The sequence below is a fragment of the Pleurotus ostreatus genome (assembly GCF_014466165.1).
Source record: "Pleurotus ostreatus strain PC9 chromosome Unknown scaffold_3, whole genome shotgun sequence".
NCBI lineage: Eukaryota > Fungi > Basidiomycota > Agaricomycetes > Agaricales > Pleurotaceae > Pleurotus > Pleurotus ostreatus.
This window is the reverse complement of record NW_023503158.1, coordinates 2,884,600-2,903,840: the sequence shown is the minus strand read 5'-3', so window position 1 is coordinate 2,903,840 and position 19,241 is coordinate 2,884,600. Positions and strand designations below refer to the sequence as shown.

Sequence of the window (19,241 nt, the reverse complement as noted above, 5' to 3'; positions counted from 1 at the left end):
GCGATGTACTTGAAGCCGTCCTTGTCCTGGTCCCGATTCCACCCTGTCTGTGACCTGTGCGAAAACCATCATAGCGTAGGAAATACCATAGTCCCGAATGTCAGATGGATTATCCACACTCAGACGGTTTCCCGCGCCTTTACATCTAACGCCTTGCGACTGTTCCCAAAACCTGTCGTGTTCGCGTAGAACATGGGAAGCTCTCCGAAGTAATGTGCTCAGCAACGTCTAGTGGCGCGCTATGTCGAGAACTTAAATGGTGAGGTCGTCCTAATAACTGTATCCTCGGGTGATGGAAAAGTTGTCGTCTCTAGCGGCGGAAATTTCAGAGAAAGGCTGGGCTTGACCAACCTACTTATTCCGATGAGTCTGAGCCAGGACACGGCACAAACGAGTGAGAATTGCTGGAGATATGATGGTGGTTGGGGAAGAAGGGCGCTCATTTCATCGATTTTAGGCGGAGTACCAACTATGGCAGTAAGTTAGGCTCCGAGAATCCGGCGTTCTTGTAAGTATTCCGACTACTTTTTACACTGTCACCCCGCGTTGAGGAACTCCCAGACCTTTTCTTGGGGATATGATAGGGAGGCTCTCGGCATTGGTCTTGCGTGGACGTGGCCTTGCTTGAAATGGACCGTTTCTTCTCAATCATGGCATGATCATGATTTTGCGTTCTGTTAGGACCGCTACACAACGATGACTCGATAAGATGGCACACCGCCAAGGCATATGGCCACTCGCCACCGGGAGAAGTCAGAAGCTTCTGTGCAAAGTCGACTCATCCTTGCTTAAAGATAGCTACCCAATCTACAATTATATCCCGGTCAATTGCCTCGACGCATTTGAGGCTTTCGCCGGACCGCCTCATAAGACGCCGTGGCTGTCGGATAACCCCCTACGGTAAGTAATGCCCTCGAAGATCAATTGATTGACGCCGCACTTTACTAACTCAGGTGACCACATGCTGCAGTCTTGGTGAGTTACGTATAAACATTCGTGGGGACTCGAATCATCGCCTTGCACCATCTAGCTTAATTCGCCTTCAATGCATCTTCGTCTCGACCACCACGTACTGTAATACCCCGCTCCTTTCAAGGACCTAATCACCGCCCAGCGCCCTCTCTTCATCCCTGCGAGAATCGCTCGACATGTCCAATGTAGAGGCCATAAAGAACCTGCTCAGTATAGCTGAAATTGGATCGGCCGTATCAGTTTTTCTGTTCGGGGTTTACACCGTCCAGCTATATCTCTATTATTCCAATTTTCCAAAGGATCGTTGGCAACTAAAAGCATTGGTGAGTGCGCCCGGACCCAGTGATGCCTAGACCGCTGAACATTGTTCATAGGTCGCTGTTGTTTCGTGCGTATCGACCCTGATTGTACTCCACCTGAACCTGAACATTGTTTTACAGTGTTTTGGAGTTGGGGCACGTCATATCCGTGCTACACTACCTGTATACGATCTCGATATCCTGGTACGACCACCCAGAACGACTCTTCGTGCATACGCCCATCGGCATATCCATCGAAACACTTCTAGGGGGATACATCGCTTGCATTGTCCAGGTACGACGGTTTCATTGTATACATGTTGTCTTGTCGGCTAACAAATTGTTTGGAAGGTGTTCTTCACCGATAGAGCAAGACGTCTGACGGGGGCCTGGAGGACAGCGTATTTCTGCAATCTACTGTCCTTGGCCAGATTCGCGCTCACGACGGCTGTCGTAATATACTTGATCACGAAGACCCTCTCTGAATTCGAGAAGAATTGGGGGTGGTTGGTCACCGTGTGTTTGGTCGTCGGAGCTGCTGTCGATATAATCGTCGCTGGATTGCTATGTTCACATTTGATTTGGGAAAGAAAGACGTCTTTCGAACGGTGAGCGAGACAATCCGTTTCCGAGATATATCACTTATCGTCCTGTAGGACCACCAAATTGATTGATAGGATCATACTGATGACACTGCGTAAGTCTTCTCTACCATCTACTGCTTTGCTTGCCTCGCTCATCAAGCACTTAGAAACCGGGCTCGCAACAAGGTTTGTTGGGCTACGCCTGAGATATCGGGACACGTATATTGAATGACGCCTTAACAGCATGCTCACCCTCGCCGTGATGATCTTAGTACGTAGTCACGTTTACTCCGGAGCAACCGTACTGACGTAGTGTGTCCAGTTCGAGACCATGACTGATAGCTGTAAGTCCCGTGCATCATCAACCTAGCACTGCTTTCGTGACATCGCGCTTAAAATAAAGATGTCTGGGTGGCTCTGTACATGTGCCTTGCTCGGAGTACGTGTCTTTCCCCGTCAGTGTAGATTAACTTTTTTCTGACTGATCGCAACCCCAGTCTTCTCCAATTCGCTGCTAGCAACGTAAGTACATCGCCCCAAGCCTGATTGGCCTGATATCCATCTTATCGATTGACTCGATAATGTCTAGCTTGAACGCTCGGACTGTGTTCCGGCGATTGGCTGATGGGGTGTCTCTGCGGTTAGATGCTCAGACTTCTCCAACTCGGCTTAAATTCGCCCATGGGAAGGTAGGTCTCATCATTCTCATGGTCGCAGATTTGTTAATAGCGGTGTGGGTACATAGGCCTCAATCCCAATCGGAATGAGCGGTTCACCGACGAGTCAAACGAGTCAATCAACGTCAACGACATTTGATCCACCGGCTGATGATGAGGTGAGGCGCCGCTTCTGCTATTCTTACCTCCAGTGGTGTTGATTATCATTGTAGTACGAAACCCGAGCAGATCAAGCCCGGGCCTGCACGGAGTCTGACCAACATCCCGTGTAGCGCCAGAAGCATAAACAAAAGATACATCAAGTCCGTGTGTAAAGGTATTAATAGTTATACAAACCAAATAATGTAGAAGTACAATCTATTCTACTCTACGCACTCTCAGTGGTACTTTAGCACCATCCTGCCCGGCGATCTTCGGTCGAGGAAGAATGGATATGTGCTTCTCTATCTTGGGCTCAGGGCCCTCGAATTCGAAGGTAAAGTTACGGATGATAACCGATAGAGCAGCCTGTGCATGCCAATCAGTCTCCACAAACTCTATCACGACTATAGCCACAAACCTTGAATTCCGCCAGCGCGAAGTTCTTTCCCAGGCACGTACGTGGGCCATCGACGAAGGAGAGGAGATGGCGATGTCCTTGGACGTCGTTCTTCTCTCCGAAGTTGGGCTCAAGCCATCTTTCGGGGTAGAATTCTCTGGCGTTGGGGCCCCAGAGCCACTCGGCCTGATTCATCAGGTGGATTGGGGCTGAGACTGTCGTACCTTTGGCGACGGAAATGCTGGAGACCGTTTGGCCATCGCGAGTAACGATAGGGGCGCTCAGGGGTACCACGTCGTCTTCGGCGGCCTGAAGTTACATGAAGGTTCAGTTTCTTGACTCGATTAAGGCACGTCGAGCGAAGTCTTACCTTACGAGTGGTCGTTACGAGCGGCGGGTGCATGCGAAGAGTCTCGTGAACAACGGCGTCGAGGTAGGGTATGGTGGTCATCAGTTGGTCCCAGGTCGGATCAGAGGAGGGGAATTGCGAGAGAAGTTCGTCACGGAGTTTTCGTTGCTGCTCCGGGAATCGACAGAGTTCGATGAGTGCCCACTGTGAAAGAATATATTATATGGGTCATTGAACTCTAGTGAAGAAGTCACCCACTGTTAAACTGATTGACGTGGTTTCGTACCCAGCCAATAACAGCACATTCATCTGCGCCAGCACTTCCTCTTGCGTGAGAGTCAGGTCCGTTTTGGCGTTCTCAGCCTTGACTGATATCGACGAACAATGAGCGTTTGATCGAGAATCGAGGCGCCAAAAGACTTACTTAGAAGTCCTATGATAGACTTTTCTTCAACGCCTCCTTGACTTTCCTTGCGTGTCCGCTCAAGAAGTTCGTCGGAGATATTGCTAAGGCTTTGCCTCAGTTTCCTCATGACTCTATTGCGTTTCGTAGGCAAGGTCGCGAGGAAGGGGAAGTAAGGGCTGAGCAGGAAGATGAACGCAGTGAAAATGTTGCGGTCGTCTCCGCCCAAAGAATTGAAAGCATTGGCGACGTCAGAGGTCTTGCCATCGAGTTGCCCGAAATTGTGAGAGAAGCCAGCGATACCGATACTGTCAAGCCTACAATGGATGTTAATTGGGGTTCTCCGAGGCTGCCTGCGCCCGCGACACTCACGCAATATTGTTCATCCTGTATCAGATATGATGTAAGCACTCTACCCCCTTCGTGATGTGGTTCCTAAGCACACGTACCACTGCTGGACATTGATCACGACACCTTCTGGGTGGGACTCGAGCATACCATCCCAAATGGCCTTGCACTGTAAAAAATATCATTTAATGCATTTTGTACTCGGCAACGGGGCTGCACACTTTGTACGCCGAGTCGAAGAAGACGTTTGTCAGTTTACGGATTGCGGCGTTGCTAAAGGCTGGCGTCAACGCTTTGCGCTGCCTGGAATGCCACTCGTGAGTCTGACATAAGCACAGAAGCGAGCTAAGGGTCGTTACCTTCGGTGGCTCTCTCCTTCCGCCATGAGCAAACCACGTCCGAACTATCAAACAGTGCTTAGCCAGAAGCTACCAGAGCGCCGCTGGACCTACGAAGGTGCCGATGAATATTTTCGCAAAGGCCGTTTGCACGTATGTGAACGTTTCCTTCGAGTAGAAGTGGGCGATTGCCTTGGGATCGCAGAGTACAACTCGACTCGATCCCAATGGACCCCCGATTTGAAACACACGGCCGTACTGGTTCGCCCATTGCTCGTAAATTGGGACTTCGTTGTCAACGCCGGCCAGCGCTCTGTTGCCCAAAAGCCAGCTCTGCGATGGCGGTCCAAGCAACGGTGTCGTGGCGCTGCTACCTCGGCGCAGCAGCCTTGATACGATATAAGAGACTGTCCATGCACCTCCCAGTAGATAAAGAACGTCAGTCGTGCCTAGTTGCGACAAAGGCATTGTTGAGAGAGGAAATGAAGGAGTTGCCAAAAGCACAGCTTGCTATAAGACGTTGATGGCCCGTGGGATCGCACGTCCCATTCCGACGGAGGCATCCCTCCTAATCAGCCGACGGGACGTGGTAAAGTATAATCAAGTTTGTGCGATCTAACTGGCATATCTGGAGGCTTTCCGAGGAAGAGCTTGGAGGGAGTGGCCACGAGAGCAGGTCGCGTGGGAATAGGGCAGCCAGGGCGCCAGGCAGGGTCCTAGTCACCTATATGGACATTCAATATCCAATCAAAGTAGCATCAATTCGGTTCCAACGGAAGTACACACCACTTCAAGTACAATGACTGGGGAAAGGCCGTCGGGAGGTCATTCAGAAATAATCCCACATGGAGACGTGATGATCATGCTGAATGAGTCGGGGCAAGTAGTACTCTTGCAGCATGGCCAACATTACTGTCTCATGCAAGACACATGGAAGAAATCGACATACGCCCCAGAAAAACTAGTGAAGTGGGGAGTAGTTTGCGAAACAAGGAACAGATTCGCCGTGACAAGTACCTGACGGCCACGGTGCATTGCTCAAGCCAGCGTAAAGAGTCCATTAAGCTCTACTCTATGATGGTAACTATAACTATAACTCACTGCGACGCACATTGGCGCTACGCACGCGTGGGTCTCGACCACATGGACCCCAAGTTTCTCTTCTGTAAAGGATAATATCGCTGCAGTATAAAAGGCTCATGAAACTTTCTTCAACACCAATGCTTGATTGGAAAATAGGCCAACGGCCGCCATTCGCGACGCACCCCCCTTCTAGTGTATAGTTTCCGGGACATGGAACAACTTACCATCGTCTCCGTGCGCAAACTCACTCCCTCGCTGGTTGTTACCATCCCATTACCCGCCAGGGTGTCGACTTTTTAGGACCCGTCATATTTTCGTGCTCGTGCAAAGACGCAAAATCGCCAAGGTAGTGCTACCTTATGTAGATTTAAGGTAACTTGAACTGGGAAGTCCTGACGTGTTGGACTTCGAAAGGTCTGAGTGGCGCGCCGACTCGGACGTTTTCAAGTCGCGGTCGAACTTTCTGGTCAGGTGATAAAAAGTAGGCTCTGCTGTCCCTGACACTCCTGTAACCTCTTAAATGTTCACCGCATTGAGGCCTCAGCGTTTGTCTAACAGCGACCACAATTTCTTTCGAAAGGTAAAAACGTTGACACTCTAGATAACGATTGAAGTCTGAATTCAAAAATAATCAGTGAAAGCGTGCTACAAGGATCGACCCAAGACTCGATGAATCGGACGTAGCTCCCAACCGAGTTGATTCGCGATATCATTGATTTCGTAGAAGATCAAAGCCATATTGAAGAGGCGAGAACGAAGGCACAGGTTTTCTCGGATATTTCTGCATGTTCACTTACATGCCGGGCATGGAATGGCATCTGTCGTCCTCACATCTTCCACACGATCGACATAGACGAATTCACAATCTTCCACATTCACTTTGCCTTCTTCCATCTCCAAGCACTCCATCTCTGCCGATAAGTACATGAGCTCATACTATCACTATGTCGTGGGGTGGGAATCGACCCATTCCCCCCGCAATAGATGCTAGACTACCTCAAGCGATTCAAGAATTTGCGCACCCTGCACCTCACCAGCTAGATGCCTCGGAAGAAGCTGATAATTCAGCTAGCCTACGGCTTGGGTATCCTATGTCTTGTCTCTAACTCCAAATTTAGGGAGCTGCGCCTCAATAGAAGGATATTGTTGAGGATGCCGAATATCTTTGCATCCTTTCGAAGTGTTCCACCACCCTAGAGCATTTGGCGTTTGGTATATTTTCTGTTCCAGCCCTGGAACGATGCCGAAACAAGCCTACTCTCAGCGAAGGGCGCCGCCCATTGTGTGTTTACAGGCTCTCCGCGCACTCTAGTCGTCATTACAGCTTACCCTGCTCGGAGGTATGTCTCATATATATATGATGCCATCACCTGCCATTGCTCAACCAGCTTTGTAGGCTCTCGCTCAAGTTCCAATTTACTCCCATTGTACGAGGATCGACTCTGTTGCCCCGAGGCTATGGGTATACAGATCTATCTCAGCTTCTCATTGCAGCTATACGATGGCGCGTGGCAGACCGTTGATTTGAGCTTCTGGGCGTTGCTTGATTCGGACTTGGATATGATAGGCCCTGAAGCCGGAGAGACAAAGGTTGAGGGATGGATTAGCCCCGCTGCTATCGGCGGAGACGCTTCGAGTCACTGCTGAGTTTTCTATTCGGGGCAACGATGTACTTGTACAGTGTACCACATACACGTAGGCGACTGCATCACGTATCCTTTCATTTAAGACAGTCGATAGATACTGCTTACGTGCTCGAATTCAGTGAGTGTTTGGCAGGCCTTATTCGAATGCTTGCCCTTCTCTAACTTGCTTCTTGCAGTGGGATACTTGTTATTTTTTGGACTCGCTCTGTCATTTTACGTTCGTCTTGCTGAATAGAAGGGCTAAGGATATATCGAGGAAGCAGTTGACATCTTGATTCATCCTCACGAATGAAACCAAATAGCGCGCAAGGTGTATCGATTCGAATGTAAACTAAAGACTGACATAAAATAGAAACAGAAGATACGAGGAAGGACAGAAATGACCAAACTGCAAGCCGGCCTAAGCATATGGTATGTTAGCCTAAAGCTCATCAGATCACCACATGATGCACTTACCGAACCGCAGCCAGTCGTTTACTTAATTCGATACCGCTGCATGCGATTATGCGTAGTTATTAGCCAGGGCAGCCTCATTGAACTCGGCCAAGTCGAATCCCCACTCGTTGGCCAACTGGGTTTCGGTGTCGTTGGCGATCCCCTAGCGTGGGCAGAGCTAAGTTGGATAAATACGGGTGGCGAACTGCGAGTCACTGACCAAGTACACCTTGCCGAAGATGTCGGCCTTGAATTTGTCGACGCAAATCCCGTGCTTATGGAGGAATCCGGTGATGGGATTGGGAAGGCAGTTGACACACGAGCAGAGCTAGAAGGTTCCATAGATTGTCAGTCGATTTCGAGTCTCGTCAGGATCATACAGACCTTGCCCATGTCCATGCATGTCGGGATGCAGAGAGGGTTCTTTGCCGCAACACAGCCAGCGAGGCAAGGGAGAGCGGCGGCGACGGCTAAGCCGCAGGAGAAGAAGCTGCATCCGCTGGATGCCAATGCATCGAATGCGACGGGGCCATCTGCAGAGGATCAATATACGAACGAGGTGCCCCGCAGTGATGGGCGCCTCACATTCATCCCTGATGGCGACTTCGAGCTCCTGGGATAAGCCAGCATGGAGGGCATCGTTTCCAGGCTCAACGGCAAGGACACTGGCGACGAAGGTAGAGATCGCGAAGAAGACGGTAGAGAAACGCATGGTTGGAATGATTGGAATGATAGACGAGGTTGTTTTGCTGGACTTTGCTAAGGAATGAGGTGTCTGAAGATGTCTCTTTGGGTTGTCTGGGACCAGCTTTTATACGTTTCCTCTGTGGTGCTGTATGTTATGTGCTTCTGCTTCTCTTTCCGGGTTTGTTTGTTGGAGGAGATTGTCTTGCGCCGGGCAAAGCTTGTTCCGAACGAGCCTCGTGCGGATTCTTCAACGTCCAAAATTCCACAACTCTTTCGCGTTTCCAGGCATTCCGTTGCCAAATGCGCTTCGTGAGATCTCGTCGGCGATATGGGAAGTAAGTCCACAATCGGCACCGCTACCAGGGACCTCCGCCGATCACTGAGATGGGCGCCCCGCATACCCAAACGTCACTGCTTGTACGCTCAAAGTCGTCAAATAGAATCGCCGACCAGTTCCAGAGCATCGATGTCAACTGTGGTAAATTCTGGTTGGACAGGGAAGTTGGAGGTTGTGCCTGCGGTCAGCCTAATCATGCCATACAATTAAAATAGGCACAATACGCTGGGTCTACAATTGGTACCTCGGACATGGAAGGTATGTGTTGTCCCAAGGTCGTGCCTGTGAATGGAAGCGGAGTCGGTCATTCGCTTCGTGCAAGTCCGGAACTCTCCATGTTTCGTGCGGACGCATGAAAAGCATTCACGCCTCTTCAAGCCCTTAAGGACGATTTAGATCATGATCAGGTTATAGATGAAGATGTACGGATGCGGCAGTATTTACCTAGTGCGGTAAGCGTCTGTGTCATGACCTGATTAGGGGCCTTACAGATGGATGAATGGGGCATGGCCCGGGCTGGCCGAGGCGAAAGCATGTACATAGATGGATCGCGGATGGAGGTATGTGCGGGGAATGAGATCCCATGAGTAGACTCGGGGAGAGAGCATACGCCCGAAGGATATTGAGATCAAGCTGTCGGTTCGACGACGGCTCCAGGCAGGTCACGAACAACTCATAGGGGGCCAACGATATCACTTTGCAAGGATAAATGGCTACACCAATGTGATAGCAAAGACCCCTTGTCATATGGCGAAAGGGCCCAGTCCTTGGCTTGGACACAATTACAACGCGGGATCTATATAGCGTTAATTTAACGGCTGAATACACAACGTAATCAATCAGTGGGAGCGAGAGACTTTACATGCTGGTTCAAGCACAGCTTGTATAGGTTCGAATTCGTTTTCGTCCTAGCTTATACGTAGCTTGCACGGGTTGAGGTTTTAATGGGCTCGGCTAGGAGACTTCTGGCTTCTGTGGTGTCAGCGCCTAGTGTCTGAACGTCCGAACCGAAGCAAGCGATCGCCGTGGGGTCTGCCATAAGGGGGACAAAGGAGTGAGTCGTATTGACTGTATTGATTGTCGTCTGCTGAAACCCTTGAGGGCACGCGTAGTGAGAATGCAAGTGGACCGGCAGAGTTGTTTGTTGCTGCCGTATAAGACTGAACTTGCTTCCCTAAGGGATTGCCGTCCTCTTCGTCTGGTTTTAACCTGGCATGGGTGTAAATGCTCATGTTTCAGACTTTCGAAGGCATGTCAATGCAACAGGAAACCAGTAGATCCGAGAGAACTGCCTCTGATGAAGAACTACCAAGGAAAACCATTTTCCAGCCGCGAGATCATTTGCCCGTATTGACAGGAAGGAAGACATGTAACTTCGGTGCTTACAAGTATGCAACTAGTTTGTCTCGAAGCTGCATCCCCGCTTGAACCCACTAGCGGTATAAACAAACGGAAGGAATGATACTTGGGGCAGCTGATAAGCGTCGCAAAATGGGCAAGGCTTGAACGTACAATGGGACGCTCGCGTTTGCGATCAACCAAACCGGTCCATGGAGGTTGGGGAGCAATCTGAATATGGGCAAAGTCCAGCGGTCATTCATGTCCCAAGGATTCCCAGAAGAAGTTGACGATAAGATGGTGCACATCGCATGAGCTACCAGAATGGTTCCTTGAGTCCTACTGTCCACAAAGCATACCAGGAACAACCAGTATGTGTACCGGAGGACGGCTGTTGCAGGCACGAAGTCGGGATCTTGTTTATCCGAGTATGAAAGGGAGGTTCAGCGGAGAGCATCAATGAACCCGGCAGAATGAGATGTTTTATTCCGCGATAGATGGTTGTGGAAATAGGATGAGATGAGCACGGTCTGGGTTGGCAATAGTCGGGACAACGCAGTAATGAGTCAAGCTCACTACGGATCAGTGCCCACACACCTAAATGTCAGGCATGCGCGGCGACGAGGCCCAAAAGTCGGAGTACTCGTTGCGCCGGCTTTGTTGTCGTGAGAGTAGCGGGCGGAGGTGAGACGTATTAATGATATAGTTGAAGTGAGTAGCCAAGTTCGTCGAAGAACTTCGAAGCAGAACTGTGTGTGGGAATTGATGAGCTGCCAGGCACGCACCAAAAATAGAGGGAACTTACTTCCTAAATGGCAGATTTCCATGGCGGTGCCTGTTCGGATGGTCAATGAAGGTACAACCAGAGGGTTCACGATTATGTGCGGCGAATGTGCATACCATCGGCATGAAATTCTGACATCGTACCTTGCCCGGCGTAAGAAAATCTCCTCTAACAAACAAATCCAAGAAAGGGAAACAGAAGCGCATAACATACCAAACAGCCTTTCTATGATGCTGAATATCCACAGGGGAAACATATAAAAGTGGAGGTCAACCAACCCAGAAAACATCTTCAGACAACTTGTTTCTCAGCATACTCTCCAGCAAAGGCAACCTCGTCTATCATTCTAACCATGCGTTTCTCTACCGTCTTCTTCGCCGTCTCGACCTTCATCGGTAGTGTTCTTGCCGTCGAACCTGGAAACGATGCCCTCCATGCTGGCTTATCCCAGGAGCTCGAGGTCGCCATTAGGAATGAATGTAAGGGTTTTATGACTTCGCTCGACAACGAATATTGATCCTCTGCAGATGGGCCCGTCGCATTCGATGCATTGGCATCCAGCGGATGCAGCTTCTTCTCCTGCGGCTTAGCCGTCGCCGCCGCTCTCCCTTGCCTCGCTGGCTGTGTCGCTGCAAAGAACCCTCTCTGCATCCCGACCTGCATGGACATGGGCAAGGTTAGTATCATCCCGATGAGACTCGAAATCGACTGACGATTTATCGGCCCCTAGCTCTGCTCGTGTGTCAACTGCCTTCCCAACCCCATCACCGGATTCCTCCACAAGAATGGGATTTGCGTCGACAAGTTCAAGGCCGACACTTTCGGCAAGGTGTACTTGGTCAGTGACTCGCAGTTCGCCACCCGTATTTATCCAACTTAGCTCTGCCCACGCTAGGGGATCGCCAACGACACCGAAACCCAGTTGGTCAACGAGTGGGGATTCGACTTGGCCGAATTCGATGAGGCTAGCCTGGCTAACAACTACGCTTAATCACACGCAGCGGTATCAAATTAAGTAAACGAATGACTGCAGTTCGGTAAGCGCGTCTGATTGTGGACGAGATAATTTAGTTGACGCATCCGAAAAGGCCGGCTCGTAGTTTGTTCAATCTGTTCTGCTCCTTCTACTTATCTCTCATCTTTTTATCTTGAATTGATTTTTATTGCGCGCGATTTGTACTCGAGTGACATTGCCTGAGGGAACAAGTGAGGAGTTTAGAAACTTTAGCAAGCGCAGTAGTTGAGCAAATCAGAATCGAGTTCCATTGGACAGCGTTGGCGAACTCTAGACTCTTCTCAGATCGATCGAGAAGGCAGAAGGTCTGGCACAGAGTAGAGGAAGAGAGGGTTTACTGCGCAATACAAGATGGAGCTCGAAAGTACGGCAAACCCTTCACCCAGCAAATTGGCCACCTTTCATCATCTTCTCTTCCGCCTAAAGTCTGTCTTCCTGAGAACGATATCGGGAGGCGTGACCATCTCCTCCTTCGCCCGAGCGATAGCACTAGAGACCGAGCTTGATAGCGCCACAGTATGACCATGTAGCATCACGTCTGCAAGGATCGCCCTCTTGAGTATCCTTTCAAGGGGTAACGCGTCAAAAGCGTCTGCTGCTGGTATTTCTTCCTCGTTGTCGATTTGAGCGAGAGTCGGCATACGGATTGGGCGTCCAATTGGTTGCTTTCCGAATGCCAGTACTGTTTCGGCCAGGCTGTCGTCCACCGTGATGGCTGGTGCATCTGCTGGGTTTATTCCTAGCATGTGGTCGCCCCAGCGGGCCTCATTGAGATTCCTGGCTTGCCAAAGGTCGTAACGAATGCGGTCCATTAGAAGCTTCATGACGATATAATATGTATCACGATTGGGGTGCAATTGGAGAGTTGGGAAGGTCCGGACAACGACGAAAGCAGCCGCGTAGTCGCGCATAGTCAGGAAAGTTCGGAGCGCCACATTGAGAATCGATAGTGTCACGACATGGGTTCTGATGTCTCTCTTCCCATAGTGCAGTAAGTGTTGGTATAAAGTGCGTGGTGGGAGCACATTTGCGGCCTCTTTGAATCTACGGCGACGTGCATTGCGGTTTCCTGGCGAACGGAGGGATTGGGTAAGTGAAAACAGTGTTCCGAAGGTGAAGGAATCAGGGTATAAGGGCTGGGATTTCGAAATCTCTACGAGAACATTGTAGAGGGAGAAGGCTTGGGATGCAGCGCCGCGCCGTGCTTGCATGGCAATAAGCATGTTGAAAACGCTGGTGCTAACGGGCACCTTGTTGGACTTCATGTGGGAAAGAATCATATCTACAGCTCCACTATCATCGGGATTCGTCGTCTTCAGATGTGAGAGAAGTTGCTTGTAGAGGCGGCCGCTTTCCCGGGTTGTGGCTACCGGACGTTCGTCATCGTTGCCGCGAGCAATCCAATCTAATGACTCGCGAAGCAGCCCGTCTTTCGCTTGTAGCATCACCAATCTCGTGACAAGTGCCATAGAGGGTGTGTAACCCGCGCGGCGAGAGTCAACGAATCGACGTGCAACCTGCACACGAAGGGTGCTCGGCAACGATAATTTAGCGAGGAAGTCTAAAAGCTGCAGTAAGCTTGATTCCGTGTATTGAGGGTCGGTCAGCGTGACTTCTAGTGCCTTGAGCAAATCCGATCCAGAAGCGCCGGCCGCTGCCACGGAAAGCGCCATGACAGTAGAGTTGGTGGCCGAAGAAGGAAGAAGGCCCTCGTCGAGCATCCGTCTGTACAAGAAAACCGCCTCCGCGTAGTATCGCTCGCTCATCAAGAAACGAATGGCCTCCTCGTACGCTCTGGGCAAGTACTTTTCCGTAAATTCTTCAGGAGAGAGCCGCTTGACTACCCATTTCTCTAGTTGAATGTGGTCGTGCTCAAGGTCTTGGATTCGCTTGCTTAGATGGACGAGCATGGAGTAGATCTTCGAAATCTGGAGTCTGCGCTGCGCATGAGCCTGTCTGAGGGTAGGCTCATGTCTCTTCTGAGGGCGCGCATGGTATGATGATACGCTGAACCATCGTGGGCGCTGCTTCGTGAACGCTGGCCTTGTGAGCAAAGAAGTGCAGTATTTCAGGGAGTTAAGGCAGATATTCATGTATGAGCCGCATAAGAGCTATAGATTTTTCAAGGTCAAGGCAGGTATCGGTCAAACAACGAAACGAATGTACCTCAGGTTCAGGAACAGAGACGAAAAGTGGAGGCGCCACAATTGAAAATGTAATCAGTACTCTCTGTTCTCACATTCACTATTATTATCCCACACTCAATAAGGGTTCCTTGAAGGGTCTTGGGGTTGACGTTGATAGTTTAGATATGTTATAAATCGTAGTAAAGCGAAGGGATGTTCGATAGTTTACAAAGTAGTAGGGCTGTGATATATATATATAAAAGAAGATATCCAAGTTGTACCATATAGCATGCCTGTCCTGAAATCTCAGAGTTTACTCGTCCGACAGAAGCAGCCCTTTGGTGCGTTGGGTCTCAAGACACGCCGCGCGTGAGTTCCTTTGATGCCGACCAACGGAGTCTAGCCGGGCAAATCTAAACATGAATACGTGTAAGTATTCGAATGTATCATCGTAGGAAGGAGGAGTACTTACGGCTCATGGCAGTCCGGGCACGTTGGGACAAACTTCTCTCCAAAGGGACAGTAGTATTTGTCATGGCGTCCACGACTCGACGCGGTGTCCTGAATCAGTTCGTGGCATTTCTCACAGAAGCAGCGCACAACATAATCATCCTACACAGTCGTACAATGAGACAAATGTCAGAGAGGAAGAGGTGAATGCGTACCTTGCTTTGATTCTTCTGGTGGAATCTGTGGAATGCCTTTTTCTGAATCGAACTGCGGGTCTTCTTCTTCTCTTGAACCTTCTCTTGGACCTTTTTGTGAACCTTCTGAACCTTCTCCGGCGTATCTTTCTTGGCCATGCTCCTGGTGATCCTTCCCGACGGTGGCAAGGCTTTTGGGATTTCAACGTACATGCCAGAGTAGCGTCCCTTGGTCGCTACCCCGTAAGTGGGACCAGTGGCCGGAAGTGACGGAGCAGACGGTAGAAACGGAGGGAGCGGTTGTGGGAGTTGTTCTTCGCAAGGAGCGACTCCGTCCATGCCATCGAAATTGAGCGTCCACGTATGGTTGAAGGAAGCGTAGTCGTCCAGTACTTGTTGCAGTTCGGGAGGGATTTGGTCGTCCTCAGCTACAGTGCGGGGAGCGGGATCGTTGAAGTCCCTGTAAGGGGGCAGGAGAGGAAGGACGGGGCCTTCCCAAGCTTGTTCCTGAAGAGGCGGGAGAGTTCCAGGAGGGTATAAGTCCAATTCTCGGGCAATAGCCTCCATGCTAACTTCATACCGAAGCGCGGTGGGATTGATAGCTCCAAGAGGGTTGGTACCGAGGGTGTCGAAGTATCCTCCGAAGTCGGGCAGGCCCTCTTCGTATTGAGTCCCGGCCCCAAAGGGCTGGTACATATATGGCGCAAGAGATGACGAGTTCATGATCTTGGATGGACGGTAAACAGAGATGCGAAGGTAGGCTAGTTAGCTGCTTGAGCGGTGAGCTGGTAGTTGGTAATGAGGAATCATCCCATCCGCACGGTCTGCTTATAAGGCCCAGATGCCACCCATCCACAGCTAATCAAAGAGCGTGTCTGCATTGTCCGAACAATGCGTGCAGTGCCTAGTTGGGAGACCAGTCGACGAGGGCGGATTGGTGTAGGTGTAGGTTTTGATGGAAAAGGAAATTTTGGGGTGGCAGAGAGGTAACGGATTGGAAGTGGCGCGAGGTTTCAAGATTCGGTTATTTACTTTTATGGCAGGTTTTGGCGGTGGCAAAAATGAATTGGTGCGGAGAGGAAATTTAGGTGATTCGGCGGCAGCTGGTGAAGAGTTGTGAAGGGGAATGGCAGTGCTTGAATTCGTAATATGAACAGCATAGAGGCGTGTTGCTATTCAACAAAGAGATAGCCATTGTGAGGAGCAAAATGGACCAGCCGTCTGTGAGGTCCGGACTGGAAAGTGAGAAGATTGGGACGGTGAAGCTCAAGCTTTGAGTATTTGATCAAGCGAGCGTAGACGGTCTTTGTGACAGCTAGAGTTGATAATAAGAGATAATGCGGTCTGAGACAATACAGAGACGACGTGTTGTGATGCTGGGTTGAGACAAAAGGGATGGATAGGAGTGAATAGGAGTGCCACGTGACGTGCTGGAGATATCCGTGTCAGTGGGTGCCCTGTTCACACTCTCAGTGAACTCCAAAGCAGGACGAAGACGAGAAGGAGAAGGATTAGAGAGTATAAGGAAAAATTCCTGTCAGGAAGGAGTTGTCTGCTTTACCAACGCGAGTTGAGAGCCAGATGCAAATTTGGCAGACCATCAGCGACGAAATTTGGCACTCTTCCTATTACTTACTTTTCAATGCACGCTTCGACAATAGTGGTGATATGTTTCCGAGTCCAAAGAATCCGCGCATTTGAGCAAGTCACGACAGCAAGAGTTCATACTCCAGGCCCAGCAACATCATCTTGAAACCATGTCTCCATCTCGGTGCTTTCCCGCTTGTCAGAGGACGCACTGGAACTGACCGGGGCGGGCAAGGAGTCCGCATGGACGTTAACGCTGAGAGGCTTGAGAGGTTGACGGTAAGAGGAGCATCAGAGCGGTGGGGCCGCCTCGTAGGACTTTTGCGGAGGCGGAGCATCATGCGTGTGGAAGGGACAGAATGCAGGGTTAATTGTGGCCTGTCAATATGTTAAGTGAACTAGGCAAAATGATAGAAAACGTTAGACGTTCATACGAGATGAAGAGTTGCCGCCTCGGGCTGGATACATAGAGTTTAAATACAAGGCGAAGATTATTTCATGCGGGAGGTAACTTACGGGCCCTGCTGACAGAGTGACGGCGTTGCCGATCGATATCACTGGTGATGCAGATTAGGTGTTCAATACGCTTGCAAGGGCGGACGTACGCATAAGTACGACGTAATACACAATGCTTAAGGGTCTTGGCTATGAATATCATAGAACTCAAGATATGAACGTTGGTCCTGATAGAACGTGTATAGGAAACCGGTAGATATGTGACGAATTAGGTGACGCGTATCAGCAAGGCTCGCGATACTGCGATCGAACTTACAATCTCGGATCCCCTTCGTCAATAACAATCCCATGAGCACTAGGGAGTTCGAAACGCGTCACTGGACAAACAAAATCGAACCCGCGCTCACCCACTTCGTAAACTGCTAGGCATAACTGCCCGACGTACAGCACTCTGCTTCCAGGACCCGCAAATAACCGGGGAGGTTAGGCGCGATACTAGTTGTATCAACGACTGCCACGCCGCAAACATCGTGTCAGCCGATTATGTTGAGTTGGAACGAGAGTAAGTTTGGAAGAAACTCACATACCAGGCCCTTGAGTGCAAACACACAAAAGACCCCAATGGTTCTCGAGTTACCCCACAGCGCCCAGATACGAACAGCCATGATCGCTGACATCCTGTCAACTCAGTATGCCCGCGTGTAAGAAATAGTGACATACGTTCAGCCATGACAATTCCGAACATGAAAGCGCCTAAGTATCGTGAATGGCATACGTGGTCATGAGCGACGGCGCGAACGCACTCACCCCCAGAAAGGTTGAACACCAGTGCACAAATCTCCGGAATTACAGAAGGGGTGGTATCTATCCGGTGTATCAGGTATTGATAAGCACGTTAAAACGAAAACTTACGATATATTGACATAGAGATGTCAAGGAAGACGGGATAGCGGACGAGGAGATACAACACCTTCCCGAGACTCCATGGGCCTCACCAAACCGAGTCCATTTCGTCAGATATAGTGAGGGGATAATCGTACAACCAACTGCCGAGAATCAACTCTATCTTCGCAATGGGGCGGTGAATCGTCAGTAGCTTCGACTAACAAATAAGCTACCGCTAGCGACTGTCGGGTGGAGGCAAATTATCAATATCCCAACTTCAAGTTGGATTGCATAAATGGCGGAGCAAATCACTAACCCGAAAGATATTTCAAGGACCTCAGTGAAGCATTGGGAGTAAAGAACGAGCTCACAGAAACTTGCCCCATCAAGGCCAGCGGGTGAAACGTAGCTTGGGAGTCTCGCAGAGACATGGGAAAGAGAACGAAAAGGTGGGCTTGCTCTGCTCACGACACCACGAAATGAGTATTGTTATAAATCATAGGTTCAGAAGCCCCGAGACGTGCATCCCGTCAAACAGATTACAGATTTCACGAATCGCAGGACAACTCATGCATGGGAGACTGAGCCATTTTTGAGACGTGCGTACGAACATCATGATTCTCCTTGGCTTCGAGTTTGAAGTTGATATGGACAAAATTGAGCCCGAAGAATCCAGCATTATCTGGGATGAATCACATAGAACGTGGAATCGCGTCACAACAGGTGGCAACTCACCGACTGAAAAGGGTGAGAGCGAAACGTTCATAAGCCGAGTACAAGTTGAGGTCGGCGTCTATTTCTTTTCTGGTTGCGATCTACTATATCAGCCCAAACTGCGCCTACAAGTCACAACGCGTTACACGTCTTGCGTATGGGTATACTTCAGAAGTCGCACATTTTGCTGAGGATATTGAATGTTACTGGTTCGTGTTGGGAATCTCTTGTACATGTGGCTGAAACGCTAAAACAGTCGTGTAATACAGGAAGTTTACATAGCATCGTGTTCCTTAAGGATCTGTTCCGAATGTTCCTTGGCTTCATCGCTGGTGTTAGGGTCTGAAATTACCAGTCAGCATGCGCAGATGTACCCGGATTGCATGAAGGGCTTACTCTTCAGGTTGGCCTTGTGTCCGCCCAAAAAGTTGCCCATGTTCTTTCCGTCAGCGTTTTCGCTGCTACCCTTGGTGCCCGACGTGTCGATGCCCGCTTCCTCAAGGTCGTTGTCGAGGCTCTCAAGATCCTTGCGAGCCTGGTCTTTAATGTCCTCAGAGTTGTTGGGGTTGTTCATCGCAGCCTTGTAACCGCCTCTGACATTGTTGGGGTTCTTTCCGTCTGCAAGGAAGAATCAGCGGCGTGGACAACGTGGGCGGGGCGCACTTACTGGTAACGTCAGACATGATGATAATGCAAGGATGATTGGGTGGTTGAAGGTATGAATTCGGGGGAAAGTGCTGCTGGAGACGAAGGAGAGACGTCGAGGTTTATATACTTCCAGAGGTGATTACCTCATCCCCTCTTCGAAGACGGTGCGGATCGGTAGATTATTGGGACCTGCGTCATTTGCTACCTGCTCGTTTCACCACGGAGACGCGAATATGTGATGTCATTCATCCGCCTAGGCTGAAAGTTAGACTAATATCGAACTAGGAAGGCCCAGATGGACCACCTTCCGTGTTTGGAGCGCTCTTCGCCATATATGGATTCCAGTGC

At 50.0% G+C, this 19,241-nt stretch overlaps 7 protein-coding genes across 7 annotated transcripts; 2 read left to right on the top strand and 5 right to left on the bottom strand.

Annotated features, from left to right (window-relative positions):
• Positions 1-1,148: 1,148 nt before the first annotated feature.
• PC9H_005593 (uncharacterized protein) lies at positions 1,149-2,804 on the top strand (the record flags this gene model as incomplete). Its single annotated transcript, XM_036775157.1, has 13 exons — positions 1,149-1,295; positions 1,347-1,360; positions 1,413-1,566; positions 1,623-1,879; positions 1,928-1,968; positions 2,023-2,041; positions 2,099-2,126; positions 2,178-2,199; positions 2,259-2,294; positions 2,353-2,377; positions 2,445-2,544; positions 2,601-2,690; positions 2,745-2,804. The coding sequence occupies 13 exons, from the start codon at positions 1,149-1,151 to the stop codon at positions 2,802-2,804; spliced, it is 993 nt and encodes a 330-aa protein (XP_036633659.1).
• Positions 2,805-2,889: 85 nt separating this feature from the next.
• Positions 2,890-4,976, bottom strand: PC9H_005592 (uncharacterized protein; the record flags this gene model as incomplete). Its single annotated transcript, XM_036775156.1, has 10 exons — positions 2,890-3,039; positions 3,092-3,379; positions 3,441-3,623; positions 3,678-3,787; positions 3,844-4,139; positions 4,195-4,209; positions 4,272-4,339; positions 4,392-4,473; positions 4,530-4,573; positions 4,623-4,976. 10 exons carry the CDS (start codon positions 4,974-4,976, stop codon positions 2,890-2,892), a joined length of 1,590 nt encoding a protein of 529 aa, XP_036633658.1.
• A 2,763-nt stretch (positions 4,977-7,739) lies between these two features.
• On the bottom strand, positions 7,740-8,384 carry PC9H_005591 (uncharacterized protein; the record flags this gene model as incomplete). The annotated part of the gene is made up of 4 exons (XM_036775155.1): positions 7,740-7,835; positions 7,893-8,000; positions 8,057-8,205; positions 8,258-8,384. 4 exons carry the CDS (start codon positions 8,382-8,384, stop codon positions 7,740-7,742), a joined length of 480 nt encoding a protein of 159 aa, XP_036633657.1.
• A 2,786-nt stretch (positions 8,385-11,170) lies between these two features.
• On the top strand, positions 11,171-11,809 carry PC9H_005590 (uncharacterized protein; the record flags this gene model as incomplete). The annotated part of the gene is made up of 4 exons (XM_036775154.1): positions 11,171-11,297; positions 11,346-11,494; positions 11,549-11,656; positions 11,714-11,809. 4 exons carry the CDS (start codon positions 11,171-11,173, stop codon positions 11,807-11,809), a joined length of 480 nt encoding a protein of 159 aa, XP_036633656.1.
• A 428-nt stretch (positions 11,810-12,237) lies between these two features.
• Positions 12,238-13,743, bottom strand: PC9H_005589 (uncharacterized protein; the record flags this gene model as incomplete). Its single annotated transcript, XM_036775153.1, has 1 exon — positions 12,238-13,743. The coding sequence occupies one exon, from the start codon at positions 13,741-13,743 to the stop codon at positions 12,238-12,240; it is 1,506 nt and encodes a 501-aa protein (XP_036633655.1).
• Positions 13,744-14,272: 529 nt separating this feature from the next.
• PC9H_005588 (uncharacterized protein) lies at positions 14,273-15,326 on the bottom strand (the record flags this gene model as incomplete). The annotated part of the gene is made up of 3 exons (XM_036775152.1): positions 14,273-14,372; positions 14,432-14,571; positions 14,625-15,326. 3 exons carry the CDS (start codon positions 15,324-15,326, stop codon positions 14,273-14,275), a joined length of 942 nt encoding a protein of 313 aa, XP_036633654.1.
• Positions 15,327-18,519: 3,193 nt separating this feature from the next.
• Positions 18,520-18,928, bottom strand: PC9H_005587 (uncharacterized protein; the record flags this gene model as incomplete). Its single annotated transcript, XM_036775151.1, has 3 exons — positions 18,520-18,587; positions 18,642-18,863; positions 18,913-18,928. The coding sequence occupies 3 exons, from the start codon at positions 18,926-18,928 to the stop codon at positions 18,520-18,522; spliced, it is 306 nt and encodes a 101-aa protein (XP_036633653.1).
• Between the last annotated feature and the right edge of the window lie 313 nt (positions 18,929-19,241).